Here is a 14,883-nt window from a genome sequence, read left to right as displayed (position 1 = left end):
CGGACCGGAAGGCAGGCGTCGAGCGAGGCAGGCCGGAATGCCCGTCGTCCAAATTTATGGCCCGCCGCTTCGTTAGGGGCACGCGCGCTGGCCGGCCGTCGCGGCGAACAAACGAGCCAGCCAGCGTGCGCGGCACTGCTTTCACTTCGCTGCCAGAGGCCACGGCCGAGGCCTACTTTCGTGCATCCACTTGAAATAACATCGACGCCCTGCGAGTGCGGTGACCGCAACCCGCAAGGCAGAACGGACAACACTGTAAAGGCTCTGAACACTTACCCTAACTTCCTGTCGTTATTATTGCGGACGCAGTAAAAATGGCGCCGCGCCGCTTGCAAGCATCGCGTTGTATTTACCGCTCACGTGTACCGAAGTTGCTCCCTATTTTTCGTTGGTCATATTTTTTAATGAGTTAGCTTTATTTGAAGGAGCATTAATTCAGTTAGAAATGACTGCGATTTTCCCTGCATGTGTGTGAAGCACTTCCCGCGGCAAAATGGGAGGGCCTTTAATTGGTCTGCCCTAATATGTTACAAGGCCAGTAAAGCATTTCTTATCATTTTGTGTGCGCTGCTGTGTTTCCTGCACACTGAACATAGAACTGAACCGTACATTACGCACCTTGTACGCTCCAGTTATCTGTCAAGGACTTCAGCTGGTTGTTTCTGCGTATTGGGCCGCTGGTGTGGTCCCACACCAGGTGGCGAGATGAGATCGAAGGTTTCTATGCCTCGTTCATTCGCCAGAATTTGGGTCGTTCTTAAAGGAACTGCGAAGACTCTTGTGAAGACTCTTGAGTGAGTGAGTGAGTGAGTGAGTGAGTGAGTGAGTGAGTGAGTGAGTGAGTGAGTGAGTGAGTGAGTGAGTGAGTGAGTGAGTGAGTGAGTGAGTGAGTGAGTGAGTGAGTGAGTGAGTGAGTGAGTGAGTGAGTGAGTGAGTGAGTGAGTGAGTGAGTGAGTGAGTGAGTGAGTGAGTGAGTGAACTTCTATTTTAACTACTTGACTAAAAAATTTATGGCCCTTCCTCTCTGTGAAGGTGGAGGACCGGATAAACGGGATGTCCGGACGATACGCGGCCTTGCTATTACGACGTCGACGACAGAAAAGAAAGGAAATTCAAAATGGAGAATGGTGACTTGTCTTGACGGTAGCTCCGCCCCGAGGAGGCGGATGAAATGACACGCAAGAGCTTGGAATGCCGACAAAGAGAAGGCGGTGCGAGTGTAGACACGGCCGACGCGGATCACAGACCAGCACACCTTTGACAAACCTTCTTTATTTGCGTGAAAGTCTGCTGATCTTGTAAGTGGTGCCTATTAATAACTAACGTACTCAAAATGCATATCCGTGTGATGAGGCGTACAAAAAGAATCAAACGAAAATGCCTTAGCCAGAAACAGCTTCGCTGTCAAATTCGGTCTGCGCTGGGAAATCACGCATTGCAAGCGTGGAGTTCTGCTCTGCGCATTGCCACAGTACCAGGGGCGTAGCCAGGGGGGGGGGGGGAGGGGGTTTCGGTGTCAGAACCCCACCCGAAATTTTCGGCGCGGTGCGCTCCCTCCTCGGTCCCCTCCTCATTTCGGCCTTTTTTTCGTCAACGCTGCTCGCACTCCGCATAGATATATTATACGTTAAAACAAAAATAAGAAAATTAGATAAGAAAACGAAAATGAAATGATGTTTGCGCATACGCTATCTTTCCTTACATTTTTTTTTTTTTTGCAGGCGGCGTATAACACCCCCCGAAATATATTTATGGCTACGGCACTGCACAGCACAGGTCATTTTTTAGTCAAATGCTGTGCAAGTTGCGTTTATTTGGCGAATTTGCGTTGTTGGTGGCATGAACTGATTACTTGAGTGCACTGTGGTGAAGCCAAACCACGGTACTGCCTGAGGATCTGTGAGTGTAGGAGTTACATACTAAGGGCTCGGTGCGAGGCTTGGTTAGTACGTAGTCTGTTAAGAACTCGGCTAAAATATAATCTCAAACGTTATCCATTATTGCCAGAGGCACCGAAAAAATAAAGTACCCGAGCGAGGGTTCAAGGAGTTCTGACAGGTTCAAAAAATCGGTGCTCCTAGCTTATACCAGTCAGACAGTTTACTGTAAGCAGCAATTTTTCGTACATACTGGTGTCTACGACTACTCCGCCATTAGAAATGCATGCCTCCGGGCAGCAGGGTTCCCAGAAGGTGAGGGGGGAAGGAAGAAATCAAAAGAGCGCTCATACTGGAGTGACACCTAAGCCACTACTGCACTAACACCAGAGAGGCGAGTAGCTTCATGAAAAAAAAGCAACAACAAGCCGGTCAGAACCACCACCGAATGCTAAAGAGCAGGGGGAAACGAGTGAAGCCCTGGGCGTCGCGGAAGCTCCGTTGGAAGCAACACCACCGGTCCCTTTTATACAACCGGGACTTGATATGCAATCTACGTCCCCCTTCCGCTCAGCGTCCGCCAGGTCTCCTCGGAAGTGCCGCGTAGGAAGAATGGGGCGCAACGAAGAGGGGACTCGATCTGGCTCCGGGCCCTAGCCCTGGGCACCGCGGAGCGTACGCTGTACTTGACACGTGGTATTCGGGCTCGCCGTGGGACAGCACGCGGACCGGCGCGAAGAAGCATTGACACCAGGGCCGCGTCTCACGGCGTACCGTCCACTCAGGCCGACCAAACTCAATTTAGGTATACAGTGGAGCCACCGCAACTGCACGCGGCGGCCGGTAGGAGGAACTCGGTTAAGCACGCCCCGCCGTTTGCGGGGTCCGGCCGCGCCGGTGGATCGAATTATCGCGTCAGTTCGGCTCCCCGGGCGGCCAAGCGGCCGATCTAAACACAGCCGCCGTGTACTGTCCGAGCACTGCACTGCCCGTTCAGCCGAAAGGACGCGCGGCCCTGAAAGGGGGATCATCGATCGCCGTCGTCCCGCGCGGCGCCGAGGGCCGTGCTCTCGTGCCCGCGCTCGACCGCACTGCACGGGCACACACAGGTGAAGTCCCCCTCCGGTGCGCTACTTTAAATGAGCGCGGCATCGGCCGTAACCACCCCGTCTGCCTGGTTACAATGGCCGTGAGGCCAGTGAGTTGTCGCAAATAATATGACACGCGTATTGTCTCTATAGAAACACAAGATACACGATACCCTTCACGGCGCTTGCGCGCGATCACCTCAGCCTGTTGAATGCAACAATCAAAATGCGGTTGGAAGTCAACGATAAATGGCTGCACTCAGACGACACAAAATTGAAGAGCGTCAGAGCCTGCAATACCATACTCAGGAGCTGTATACACCACGTATAATTAAGCCCACGCGGTGCGTTCTTAACTGGAGTGAAATTGGATGCTAACGCTTGATTTTTCAAACTTAAAAGCGACCGTCTGCGTGCCCCAAACCACTCCTTTTCCTGATTAAAAATAAAAGAAAAAAAACCGTTGCGGCGACACTTCCCTCGGATCTGCACACTGACGGAGCCACAATGCTTGTGAGATTGAACAAAACTTGTTCTTGAGTTATTTGGTTCATGAATGTGGTAAAAAAGAATATCGCGCTAAGGAGACGAGAACGACGGTTGAAACAAACACCATATACAGTCGCCTGTGTATGACGTTTGTTTCAAGCTTCGTTTTCGTCTGCTTAGCGCAATATTTTTTCATCGCTTCTAACATATCTGGCCCCACAAAAAACAAGAAAAATTGCAGAAACTCCCACGCGGGAATTGTTGGGTAGTGCTTCACAGTCACAGTCATAACCACGGCTCAGTCAAAACGGCGCCACCGTTTTACAGAATTCTGCCCCCGGCGACGTTTTACAACATCGCATTCCTGTTCGCCTCCGGTAGCCATCTCGTCCCTCGCGTGAATTCTGCTTCAGACGCTTCGGCGAAGACAAGCGCCGCGGACGCGGACGTTGCATTGGCCCGAATTGCCCGGTGTTGTCGCCGCCAGTGTCCATCAAGTTATTCGCGTCCTTCCGTTCAATTGTCTCAGAGCACGTGACCTGGCCCCGTCAACGATATGCGGCCGCCGCCACTTGGACGCCGAACCGCTCCGCTTGTCGCCTTCCGAGACCTTCGCCGGTCTCTATAGGCTGCATATCAAGCAGGCAGCAGCGCCTTGCTTTGTCTCCGCCGGGCATGTCACTGACGCGTGTTAAGCCGCAGCCCTGACGGGCAAACAACGCTCGGCCTGACCGGTGTCGCCAAGTCGGACATATTTCTATTTCGTCCCGCTGCTTTTTGTCCTTCTCGGTTACCAAAAATTACTTTTTTCTATATTTGTCGGCGCCGCCCATCGCCTCTGTTGCATCAGAATCCGGTCCATGCCTTCGTTGTACAAATTTCTTTTTATTCGCATAAATACCTGACTGATTAATGCGTGTTTTTGTTGCTATTCTCTGGAACATTCGCCGTTTATTTTTTACGTGCTTTATTTTTACACTGCGAGCACCATTTTATTTTTCTGTAATGACACAAATCTCCGAATATGCTGCGAGACTGCTAGCAACTTGTGTAAAGTTTGAAAGGCTGCAGGCAGCACCGGTTCTCTCTGACATTCGAATTCGAATGAGACAAGAAACTAGCTCGAATAAAGCAAGCTTTCGATTACAGGTGAACATTTTAAATGCGCTCGACTAGAAGCGGACAAGGACTCCAGTTTGAATAACCGAGTAAGTAAGGCGAGTTGAAATTGCTTATTGCAACAATGTTTATTGCAACAACAACAACAACAACATTGCAACAACATTTAATACAGAAATTATCGTAATTTTCCCGCATTTGAAAGCAGGCTGTTCTTTGCGAGGGCGAGGAGGCGTTTGTCGGGAGCACACAACCTTCCAGACCCGATGTACGCTGCGTGTGGTTATTTTTCTCTATTGAGCGCCAAACTACGCAGAAAACCAAAGCCTTTTTAAGCTTGATTGATTGATTGTAGGGTTTAACGCGCCGACGCAACGCAGGCGATGGGGCGCGCCGTAGTGGAGGGCTCCGGATTAATTTTTACCATCTGGGGATCTTTAACGTGCGCCGAAATCTCGTACACACGGGCGTTTTTGCTTTTCGCCTCCATCTGAAAAGCGGCCACCGCGGCCGGGAATCGAACCCGTGACCTCGTGCTCAGCAGCGCAACGCCTTAGCCACTGAGCCACCGCGGTGGGTAGCCTTTTTTTTTTTTTTAAGCTAACCAGAAAGGTGGTTGAAACGCGGAGCTTTCTCTGCGGGAAATTAAGTAAGTGGATGTTTGCAATTGATTTGTTTGAGTTCATTTTATTTAGAAGTTTGAGTAGCAGGGGGAAAGTCAAAGTCCAAAATCCACACTACTTCGATCGTGTCGGAATGGCGCGATCGAATATACGTCGGTTTCATAACGCGAGGGACCCAGGTTGGGTTCCGACCACGCGAAGCGCTTTTTTCCCTGTTTATCATCATCATCATCATCAGCAGCAGCAGCATCCCCACCACCACCATGTGCTCTCCCTTTGTGTAAAGTTGGCTATTTCCTTTTCTTCTCCTCTTTTATCCCCTGAACCACACTCCCGAAGTACCCGCCGTGGTGGCTCGGTGGCTAAGGCGTTGTGCTGCTGAGCGCGAGGTCGCGGGTTCGATTCCCGGCCGCGGCGGCCGCTTTTCTGATGGAGGCGAAAAGCAAAAACGCCCGTGTGTACGAGATTTCGGCGCACGTTAAAGATCCCCAGGCGGTCAAAATTAATCCGGAGCCCTCCACTACGGCGCGCCTCATCGCCTGCGTTGCGTCGGCGCGTTAAACCCCCACAATCAATCAATCAATCACTCCCGAAGTGCTGGGTAGAAAACCGGGCTTTACACCTAGTTAACCTCCAAGCCTTTCCGTCCTTCTTTCTCTTCCTCCTTTCGTGCAGTACGTATTGTGGTGCGCACGGACGCCATCAGAAGGACATAGAAAGCTTCGCTTTAAAACAGTGGCATGCAAGGCTTTTATTTAAACGTGGCGCGCTGGGTCACTGAAAAGGCTTCGAGATATGTGCCATTCCGACTTCCACTCCCCGTCACGTTGACGCATTTTCTCGACGTGCGGTCGGCGTTTTTAAATCGTTGGCGAGAGGAAGGTTGAATGAAAAAAATTGGGTGTTGGGACCGCGTAATATCCGTGTAGGCTTTATAACAATGAAGTTGGTCTAAGTGCTACGTTGGCAACATTGTGTGAGTTCTGTGACTCGCACAAAACAAAAACATGCCGGGGGTAAACGTTCGCGAATGCAGCTCGGCGTGTATGTGCTATCGCCGTTGTTAGGCTTAACGTTAGATAGCCTAACAACGATCCAGGCGAACAGCGTCCCGAGCAACGTCGAACTCATTGCGCGTCAACTGTGGGTGCCGGTTAATGCCGTTGGACGTCAAAGCTTTACGTTAGGCCTAACGTCCGGCCATCGCGTACTTCCCTCCTTCCTCTGCGCCGCAAGCACGAAACGAGCAATACCGCGGGTAAGCGTCGTCCAATACACCCGTGCGGCTATGTGGTGCTCTGCGGCTTGACGATGGTAATTTTGGGGCTACCCCGGCCTGAACTAAAATCCCGGGGTGTAAGATGTATACCGCTACCACGGCAAAACTGGTCGCTCCTCCGCGCAAGCTGGCGCGTCCCTCTCGTCGTTTGTTGAACGCCCGCTCCTGTGATTGAGTCGCAATCTTCAATCTTGCGTGGTTTCCCCATGTTTGGATATGTGATTAGATAAACTTTATTTTTTGAGTCGTGGCCCTGAGGTTAAAAGGAACCCGCCCGGTGAGAGGCGTCACCAGTCTGGGATGCCCTGGATCTTGCCGGCCACCTGTGCCCTCTCCCCCAGTTCTGGCTGGTCCGAGACGTCGGAGGTGGTCATCAACTCCAGCCTTTCCCCGTCGGGGTAAGGTTTGGGGATTGTTAGCACTCCTATGCCCGGTGGTACACAGGGCCTGGTTTAGGACAGTATTTCCGTGTGGCGGGATAGATGGTAAGTTATGGTATACGTAGTAGGGTTTTATGTGAGTAGAAAGTGGTTTGTAGTCTCCGGAAAATGGTGGCTTCGTCTCGCGAGAGGTGTATAATAGGCATTCGCGGCGTTTATTTGTTTGCAGAGGGCTAGCGTTTCGCGTATGTCTGAAGTGTGGGCTTTACGGTTGTTTTACCTTGGGGTTCCACACCCTCTCGGGAAACATCCCTCTGTGAATGAGCGCGGGTGCCTCGATACCGGCTGAGCACGAGGTCGCGGGTTCGATTCCCGGCCGCGGCGGCCGCTTTTCTGATGGAGGCGAAAAGCAAAAACGCCCGTGTGTACGAGATTTCGGCGCACGTTAAAGATCTCCAGGTGGTCAAAATTAATCCGGAGCCCTCCACTACGGCGCGCCTCATCGCCTGCGTTGCGTCGGCGCGTTAAACCCCACAATCAATCAATCAAATCAATCAGCCTCGATACCGGGACCAGGAAGCGGTTTTACTTATTGTGAGATGGTCAAGCTGAGCAGCAATAGGCTTTCATTTAAACAGTTTCTGTTGGCGGCGTGTTTGGAAAGGGAGAGAGAGAGAGAAGAGACTTTATTGTCATCCTTTTTAAAGACGAATGCACCGCGCGGGAAATGTCCGGTGTATTCGTCCCAGCAAACGGCGGTCAGGAACCCATCCTCCCTGGCAGCGTCCTCTGCCAGATGGATGACAGCAGCCTGTATCTCGGGAAGAGAGCTGAGAAATACGGCCTCCCACTGCTCATTACTTCTTATATCTATGCCTTGATCAAAGGCCTGTGGTTTATTAGGGCATTGCCAGACTATGTGCTGTAGTGTGGTTGCTGCAATATTGCCCCACTGGCATCTGTCCGTGTACCTATCGGGATAGCTGCGGTGACACAGGGCGGGGTGAGGGAACGTATTTTATTGCAACCTGCGCCACATTTGGATGATGAAAAAAAAAAAGAATACGAGGACACTTAAGCACGCCTTACGATCTAATAAATGCGAAAGCATTAGTGCGCAATGGCCAAACGTGTTATCTCGTAATAATCATATTCAGTTTGCTTTTCCGTCTTTTTTTTTTCTCTCCGCTACTGTGACTGATAGCTAGCCTAGGCCAATCGCAGAGTTACTTTACATAGGAGTTGAGAAACTCCCCATAGGCCCAATGTATCAAAAAGCAACCCTACGATTGGTCCACTGTTTTGAATTTCTCGTACAGTGGCGCCATATTTTGGTGACAAAATAATCTTATACAACGTGCTTCACCGCTCGATGACCTGTGCGAGAAATGGTATTTAGGTGCTTACGTAAATTTATTGAGCCGAAGGAGCCCAATGTGTTCAACGACGCAAGTGTTTTATAAGCATTCGAAGCAAGAGTAATAAAAAAATGCGACCGTGAGGTCAGCGAGATGCGTCGTCGCTTGCGCATTGTCGTCTGCTGCGCGTCATCTGCGGTCTTCCGGGGGCCAAAAAAAAAAAAAGTTAAAAATTGGCTTCAACGCCTTTACGCAAGCGTGAAATGATTATTTAGAGCCACTTGAATAACTACTGGATTATTTTTGTCATACAGTGCTCTGCATGCTGAGCGACAACTGCAAATTTAGTACTACATGTCGGAGCAATGTTGTGCCCGAGTGCTCGCACAAGCGCCAATTACTCGAGGCAGTTGCGCAGACACAGAAACACTCGCAATATAAAAACCGGAGTTAGAATGCAATGAGCAACCTGCGAAAATACAAAAATGATGAATTTTGCACCTCTAAAATAAAGTTTAACGTTAAACTGTCAGTTTGAATAATAAGTGGGTTTGGATAGTGCGAGCGGTGGCCGCGGTGGCGCCGCCGTGCGCCCGATCCGAAGTTTGGGGGGGTCCAGACGCGGGCCGTTTTTTTTTTTTTTTTTGGGGGGGGGGGCGGAGTTTAATAATGATAATAATAATAATAATAATAATAATAATAATAATAATAATAATAATAATAATAATAATAATAATAATAATAATATAATAATAATAATATATTAATCTTTATTTCACTGGCTGTCTACATCGAAGAGCTCTGGCCAATCGACCTTGTCAGGCATCAAGGCTTAAACTCACGTAGCCGTGACGCTGCGTTCCATGACGTGCGAAGCACCGCGAACTCATGGTACAGTACCTCTAGACTACGTTGACGGCGCGTGCTGCTTGACGACGTTAGAACTCACAGCATAATGTTAGGCCTAACGTAAGGCCGGCACATACCCGCGTTCGCACAGCTCGCGCGCCATCTGTTGGGGTAGCGCCGTACAATCGCAGGTTTCAGTAGATTCCGCATGATGACACTATACTAAGGTAGGGCAGGCACATGCCAGCGTTGGCATCGCCAAGCAACGAAGGCATTTAGCTCAAAGGTACTTTGCTACTCGCCTAATTGCTACTTTGTCAATTAACCTGTTCCAGTTACTTATCTGGGCCTCAGTACATGCCTCAGACATCCGTTTCTAAGTCGCCGGTGACAACGCGTTTATTAGGTACACCTTCATTCAGCTAGTGACATCGATCTTAGGTATGCGCGCTTGTCTCACATTAGGAGCCCCTGGGTTCAATTCCCACAAATTTACCCTTTTTTTTTTCAACTCAGTTACTTTACTTCTATTCTCTGTGCGCGCCTGCCGGTCATTTTGTGTGCCATTTTTCGCTCACTCCGGACGCAGGATTGTCGCCCTATCGAGTCAGCTATTGCGTAAGAAAGCATTTGCTGTCGCATTAATAATTTTACAACCTTTGTCTAGCCGACGATCTCAAGGGAACAATTGCGCGATATGAAAACTGTATTTACATGACCCTCCGGAGGGGCGTGGGACACTAGGTGGATTGCCTCGAAGCCTTTTCCAAGTTTTTTGAGTCATCGCGCCTCGGACAGTTATTCAATGCCCCGCGGTGGGCACTGTTATATCAGTTCGCATTCAGCTCCTTGTCCAAGCCCTTGCATCTGTGAAGATAAGGGCGCCGCAAATGACATGGGCTAAATTCAGCTCCTTGGCCAATCAAGCGACAGCAATCGCGATGATAATTGTTGCTGAAGGTAAGATGAACCTAAAGTTGGCGGAGGTGCCCCATATAGAGATTTCACTTCAGTATTGCCCAAAACCGTACAACGAGCCAACATTTCCTTTCTTTTTTCTTTTGTTTTTTGGTGCAGGATTCAGTTTGGTCACACAAACTATGCTATGACGGGCTCTACATCGCTCTACGGGCTCTGGGAACCCCGCCGAATGCTTCGATTCGGCTTCCTGGCTTTGTCGGTGTGCGGAAACGGCTCGCCCCCGTTCTCGTTTAGGACTAGCCACTTTGAAAAGTTAAAAGCCATCGAAAAGAAACGACGAGTGGTAATGTACCCCACCAGAAGCGCAGACTCATAATAGTCCCGCGCCGTGCCCCAGCGATGATGGTGCCTGCCATCAGCCATAGGTGCTGACGCAAGAAAGTTCGTGCCGGAACCAGCACACGGGTGGCTGCCTCCAACGTGGCCAATATAGTTTTCTTGGATCCAGATACTTTGCAGAATGTCACCGAACAAAGAAATTTTTACCCCTCAAAATTAAAAAAAAAATAAAGCTTACAAAGGAACCCATCCACACATTGGCTGCTATATACATAAACCCGTTAAAGAGTCCAAGCTGGCAAAGATTGCTTCAAGCGTACAAATGCCATGCGCTATCATCTCGATGCCATGTGTCAACTTTATAAATAGTTTTGATCGCTGTCGGCCTCGCACTAGACCACGAAGTTTACATTAATCAATCACCAGCCAGCCAGTTACTACTTCATTCCTTTCCTACGATAGTTTACAAAGGCTGGCACCATTTGCTCATAAACGTATTTCGTTTTTGTATGTGGTACTTACTTCGAAGCTTCGACCCAAAACAAATCGAAAGCATTCATTTGTTAAGGAAATAAAATAATTTCTTTATCATTATTCGCCTGCTCGAACAATTGTTTTTCTGCGATTTCGCGAACCAATTCATAAGCCCCAAGTGGGCTTTATGTACCCGCTCAGGGAGGCGTTTTAGAAAAAACCGCGTGACTTGCAACAATTCCAAGCCCTCTACTACAGCCTGCATCACAAGCTAGGCGGTTATTCAGTGCTGTAAACCCTAATTTTCAAATGTGATGGCACATTTTAGCTCGACAGCGCTACGTGGCCCAGCTCACATAATCGCGTCTGTCGCCCTGTCGAAGCCCGACTTACGATTTCACTCCAACATGATACCTGCACTCCAACATGATACCTGCATGGAAAACGTCTTACTTCCATTGCGTAATTGATTGATTGATTGTGGGGTTTAACGCGCCGACGCAACGCAGGCGATGAGGCGCGCCGTAGTGGAAGGCTCCGGATTAATTTTGACCACCTGGGGATATTTAACGTGCGCCGAAATCTCGTACACACGGGCGTTTTTGCTTTTCGCCTCCATCAGAAAAGCGGCCGCCGCGGCCGGGAATCGAACCCGCGACCTCGTGCTCAGCAGCGCAACGCCTTAGCCACTGAGCCACCGCGGCGGGTTCCATTGCGTAATGTCACGGTACAGATAACAAATTTTTAGTCCTATGGTATGAGGTGGACCCGCCTTTGCCGCTTTCGTACAGTTGTGTTATGGTGAAGCAATTGACTGTAGGAAATTTTCGGGAGCGTGAGGAGAACGAAATGTGCAATTATTTTCCATCGAAAATTAAACTTTGACCAAAGACCATTTGCCACTCAGCCCCCAGTCTTATTGGGAAAGAAAAAGGGAAGGGGGGGGGGGAGCAACCGCTAACCTCGCCCTATTGTGAAAAAACTAAAAGACGGACACGTCCGGGGTTTTTTGGTAGGTTTGTTGCCTTCTAGTTTTTTTGCATCCTGACCCTCGGATGCTTAGCTGTAATGGTTGACTGCAAGCACAAGAAATCAGATGAATGCATAGTGCATACTTCTATGCCTGAAAAGCTTTGTGGCACGACTACAATAGGCATTTACTTCGGAGCGACATTCTTTCAGTTTGCTGAGTCAGCCACGAAAGCTCCCTGCAGGAGTCCCCACATAAACGTTGCTCGATTTTACAAATACACGTTACGAACTGGCACCTCAATTTTCGGCGGCGCAGCCAAATATATGAAAGAATTAATTGCGTTCACCGCCTATAATGTCTAATTCACGCTTACGGGACAGAACCGATCGCGAAGGCGCGAAGGTACCTCGAAACAGTCGATGTGAATTGTGTGTAGCGTTTGAAGATACGGCCTGTTGAGCTTTGATCACCAACCTCACTCCGGTTTGTTTATTCGGCGTGTGTCCCTTTGTGGCGGCGTCAGTATGTTAGCAAAGGCGGTGCCGCGACTTTGCCCGATAGTCCATTGCTAGTTCACGTGAGTTCCCTTCGGCAAGCATCGCCGTCGCTCGCGAACTCAATCCGGGCGATACTCCCAGCACACAAGCCATGATTTCCCTACGGACGTCGTCGCTGAGACAACATGCGCGACGCAACTTTGTGTGCTTAGAGCTGCGCTGCGCGTAGTACCCGAAGCGGGAAATCCTTAATGACAAGAAGGAGCTTCGGTGGCTGTCTTTGGCAGGCCGCTCCCCAGGCAGCTTTTATAGCTAAGCTCGTTAGCTACCGCCGGTGCTTCTGAAATCGGCTCATTGGAGAAAGATCAAACCGGACACCGCCAGCCGGCAACAGCTTGAACGCCACTTTGGCTTCACTCGTCCCTGCATGGATAGGGACATTTTTGTTTCTTTCAGGTATGTTAAGTTAAAATAAACCAAACCCGCTCCTTTCACAGCTTCGTTGTTCCCAGACAGCTTTTGGGCGAACTGATCCTCGTTGGCACAATTCAAACAAACATGAGCGTAATTATCGCTTCATGATTCTATTCCCTTCTTTGACTTTGTAAGAGTTGTCATCGCACACACGGCGCGGGTAAGCCTGTGTTTGCACAGGGCGGCCCCAGGCCGAAAGAGATGTCAGGCGGCGCACAACTCAATGGAGGGTGATTCGGTGAGGTTGTAGCATTCGCTTTTTAACAAAGCGAAGGCTACAACTGGTCACGCAGTCAAAACGCCAGGCTCGGGAGTTCGGCACTCACTTGTGTCCAGCCCGTTGAGCTCCTTGGTGAAGGCAGGCGTCGCGGCGAAGGCCAGCCAAGCGCAAAGCGCACGCCACAGGGCACCGGAGCACAACATCGCCTGGGACGCCACAAACCGCACCTCCCGCTCACACGCGCATTGCCACTCACGTAATACGGTGACGCTGCATCGTGTTCACGGTCATTCACGAGGCGAACGAGGCAGGTCACGACCCGGTGTCCAGGCAGAGCTCACTGCGCTCGTACGAAGAGACGCGGGAACACACCGATTGGAACGAGCCCGCCGCCGCTGTGAGTCATACTTCGCCTCGCGGCAGCTCGATCCGCTCTGTGGTGCGCGCGCGCGGCTCGAGCAGCGTCTGTCGCGTCCTTCTCCACGCTCCCGCCAGGGGCGCCCGTTCCGCCGCCCGGTGGCCTTTGACGCTCAGGTTTCTCGCTGCGCCCTATCCCGCGCCTGCGGCCCACGGTTGAAACACTGGGTCCGTTCCAAAAATGCACACACGCGCGCACAAAAGGACGCCGCGCGCGTGCGTGCGCTACGGTATAGTGAGCTCTGTTGAAAGTTTCATGCCATCACGACCGAAAGCGCTCATCGGAGCCTCTTGATGCCTGCGCTGCCCGCCGCTGCGGAAACATTTTCCGGCGGAGTATGTACCAAGTAACCTAGAGGCTGCGAGATTTATTTCCCGGATGGCGGAGCTTTGCACATCAAAGAGAAAGCTGCCTGCTTCGAGTGTGCGAGTGCTTTTATGAGATGCAAAGCGTAAACCTGGCAAAGATAAAGGACCAGGAATAGCGCGACGGCAGGGGAAGAAAAAAAGGATAGGAATCATGAGTGCCAAATGTAACCGTAAGAAAGCGAACCATGCGAAAGTTTAGTTTACGCTTAAGAAAAGTTACTTTTGCACGCATATAATTTAATTTGCTCCGAGCTATATCTTGCTAATATTTTTATTTTGCGCGCAATTTTCGGAGCAATAATTATGGCCTAAAACTCTGGGTAAAATTATATTTATTGGGAATTTTACTAATCCACGATATGACGAAGTTTAAGTGCTTACATTTGTGATGACATACGGGAGTTACTTGCAACTGATTTGATTGGTTGTGGGGTTTAACACGCCGAAGCTACGCCTGGGCTATGAGGCGTGCCGTTGTGGATGGCTGCGGATTAATTTTGATCACCTGGGGATCTTCAACGTGCGTCTAAATCTAGACACACGGGTGTTTTCGCTTTTTGCCTCCGTCAGACAAGCAGCCACCGCGGCCGGAATGGATCCCACGTCCTTGGGCTCAGCAGCGAAATGCCTCAGCCACTGAGCCACCGCGGCGGGTGGAATCACTTGCAACCAAAGTTCACCTACACCGCTTCTGAAATTGTTGTTGTATGCGACAAACGAAGGGAGTTTTGTAGTACTTAAAGCTACCACAAACAGAAAACGCTGCTAAACAGGGCCACTGCTTTGGTAAAGAATTAACCCCATCTCCGTTCCCCCTTGTTCATAGTGTTCGACCAGCTGCAGCCGGGACCGAAACTTCGAGTGCGTTGCCTTCTTCCATAATTGTTCGACGTTAACAAGTGGGCCCCCGTATTCGATGAACAGCGCATGGCCAAAATCTCAGTGCCTATTATTCCTCTCTGATCACATACGGGGACATCCTCGAGTGGTACCGCATTAGTCGCCGGACTCTCCCGCCACCTCACCCAAAATTGACAAGAGAAGAATCAGTGACATTTAGACAGCTACAAACGAACTCGCTATTAACACCGGTGCTAGCCAAGCACATGTGCCCTGAAGTGTATGTAAGTGATAACT

At 50.2% G+C, this 14,883-nt stretch overlaps 1 protein-coding gene across 1 annotated transcript in view; it reads right to left on the bottom strand.

Moving 5' to 3' along the window:
- LOC144146025 (uncharacterized) overlaps positions 1–13,397 on the bottom strand; it is a 193,188-nt gene extending 179,791 nt beyond the window's left edge. Inside the window, exon 1 of the mRNA XM_077677943.1 lies at positions 13,067–13,397. Within this exon, the coding sequence (XP_077534069.1) occupies positions 13,067–13,163 (97 nt within the window). The 5' untranslated portion in view covers positions 13,164–13,397. The remainder of the gene's footprint in view (positions 1–13,066) is intronic.
- Positions 13,398–14,883: the final 1,486 nt, after the last annotated feature.

Source organism: Haemaphysalis longicornis, unplaced genomic scaffold, assembly GCF_048455015.1.
Source record: "Haemaphysalis longicornis isolate Haplotype H1 unplaced genomic scaffold, Haemaphysalis longicornis Haplotype H1 scaffold_1, whole genome shotgun sequence".
Taxonomy (NCBI): Eukaryota; Metazoa; Arthropoda; class Arachnida; order Ixodida; family Ixodidae; genus Haemaphysalis; species Haemaphysalis longicornis.
This window is presented reverse-complemented; position numbering and strand designations above follow the sequence as displayed.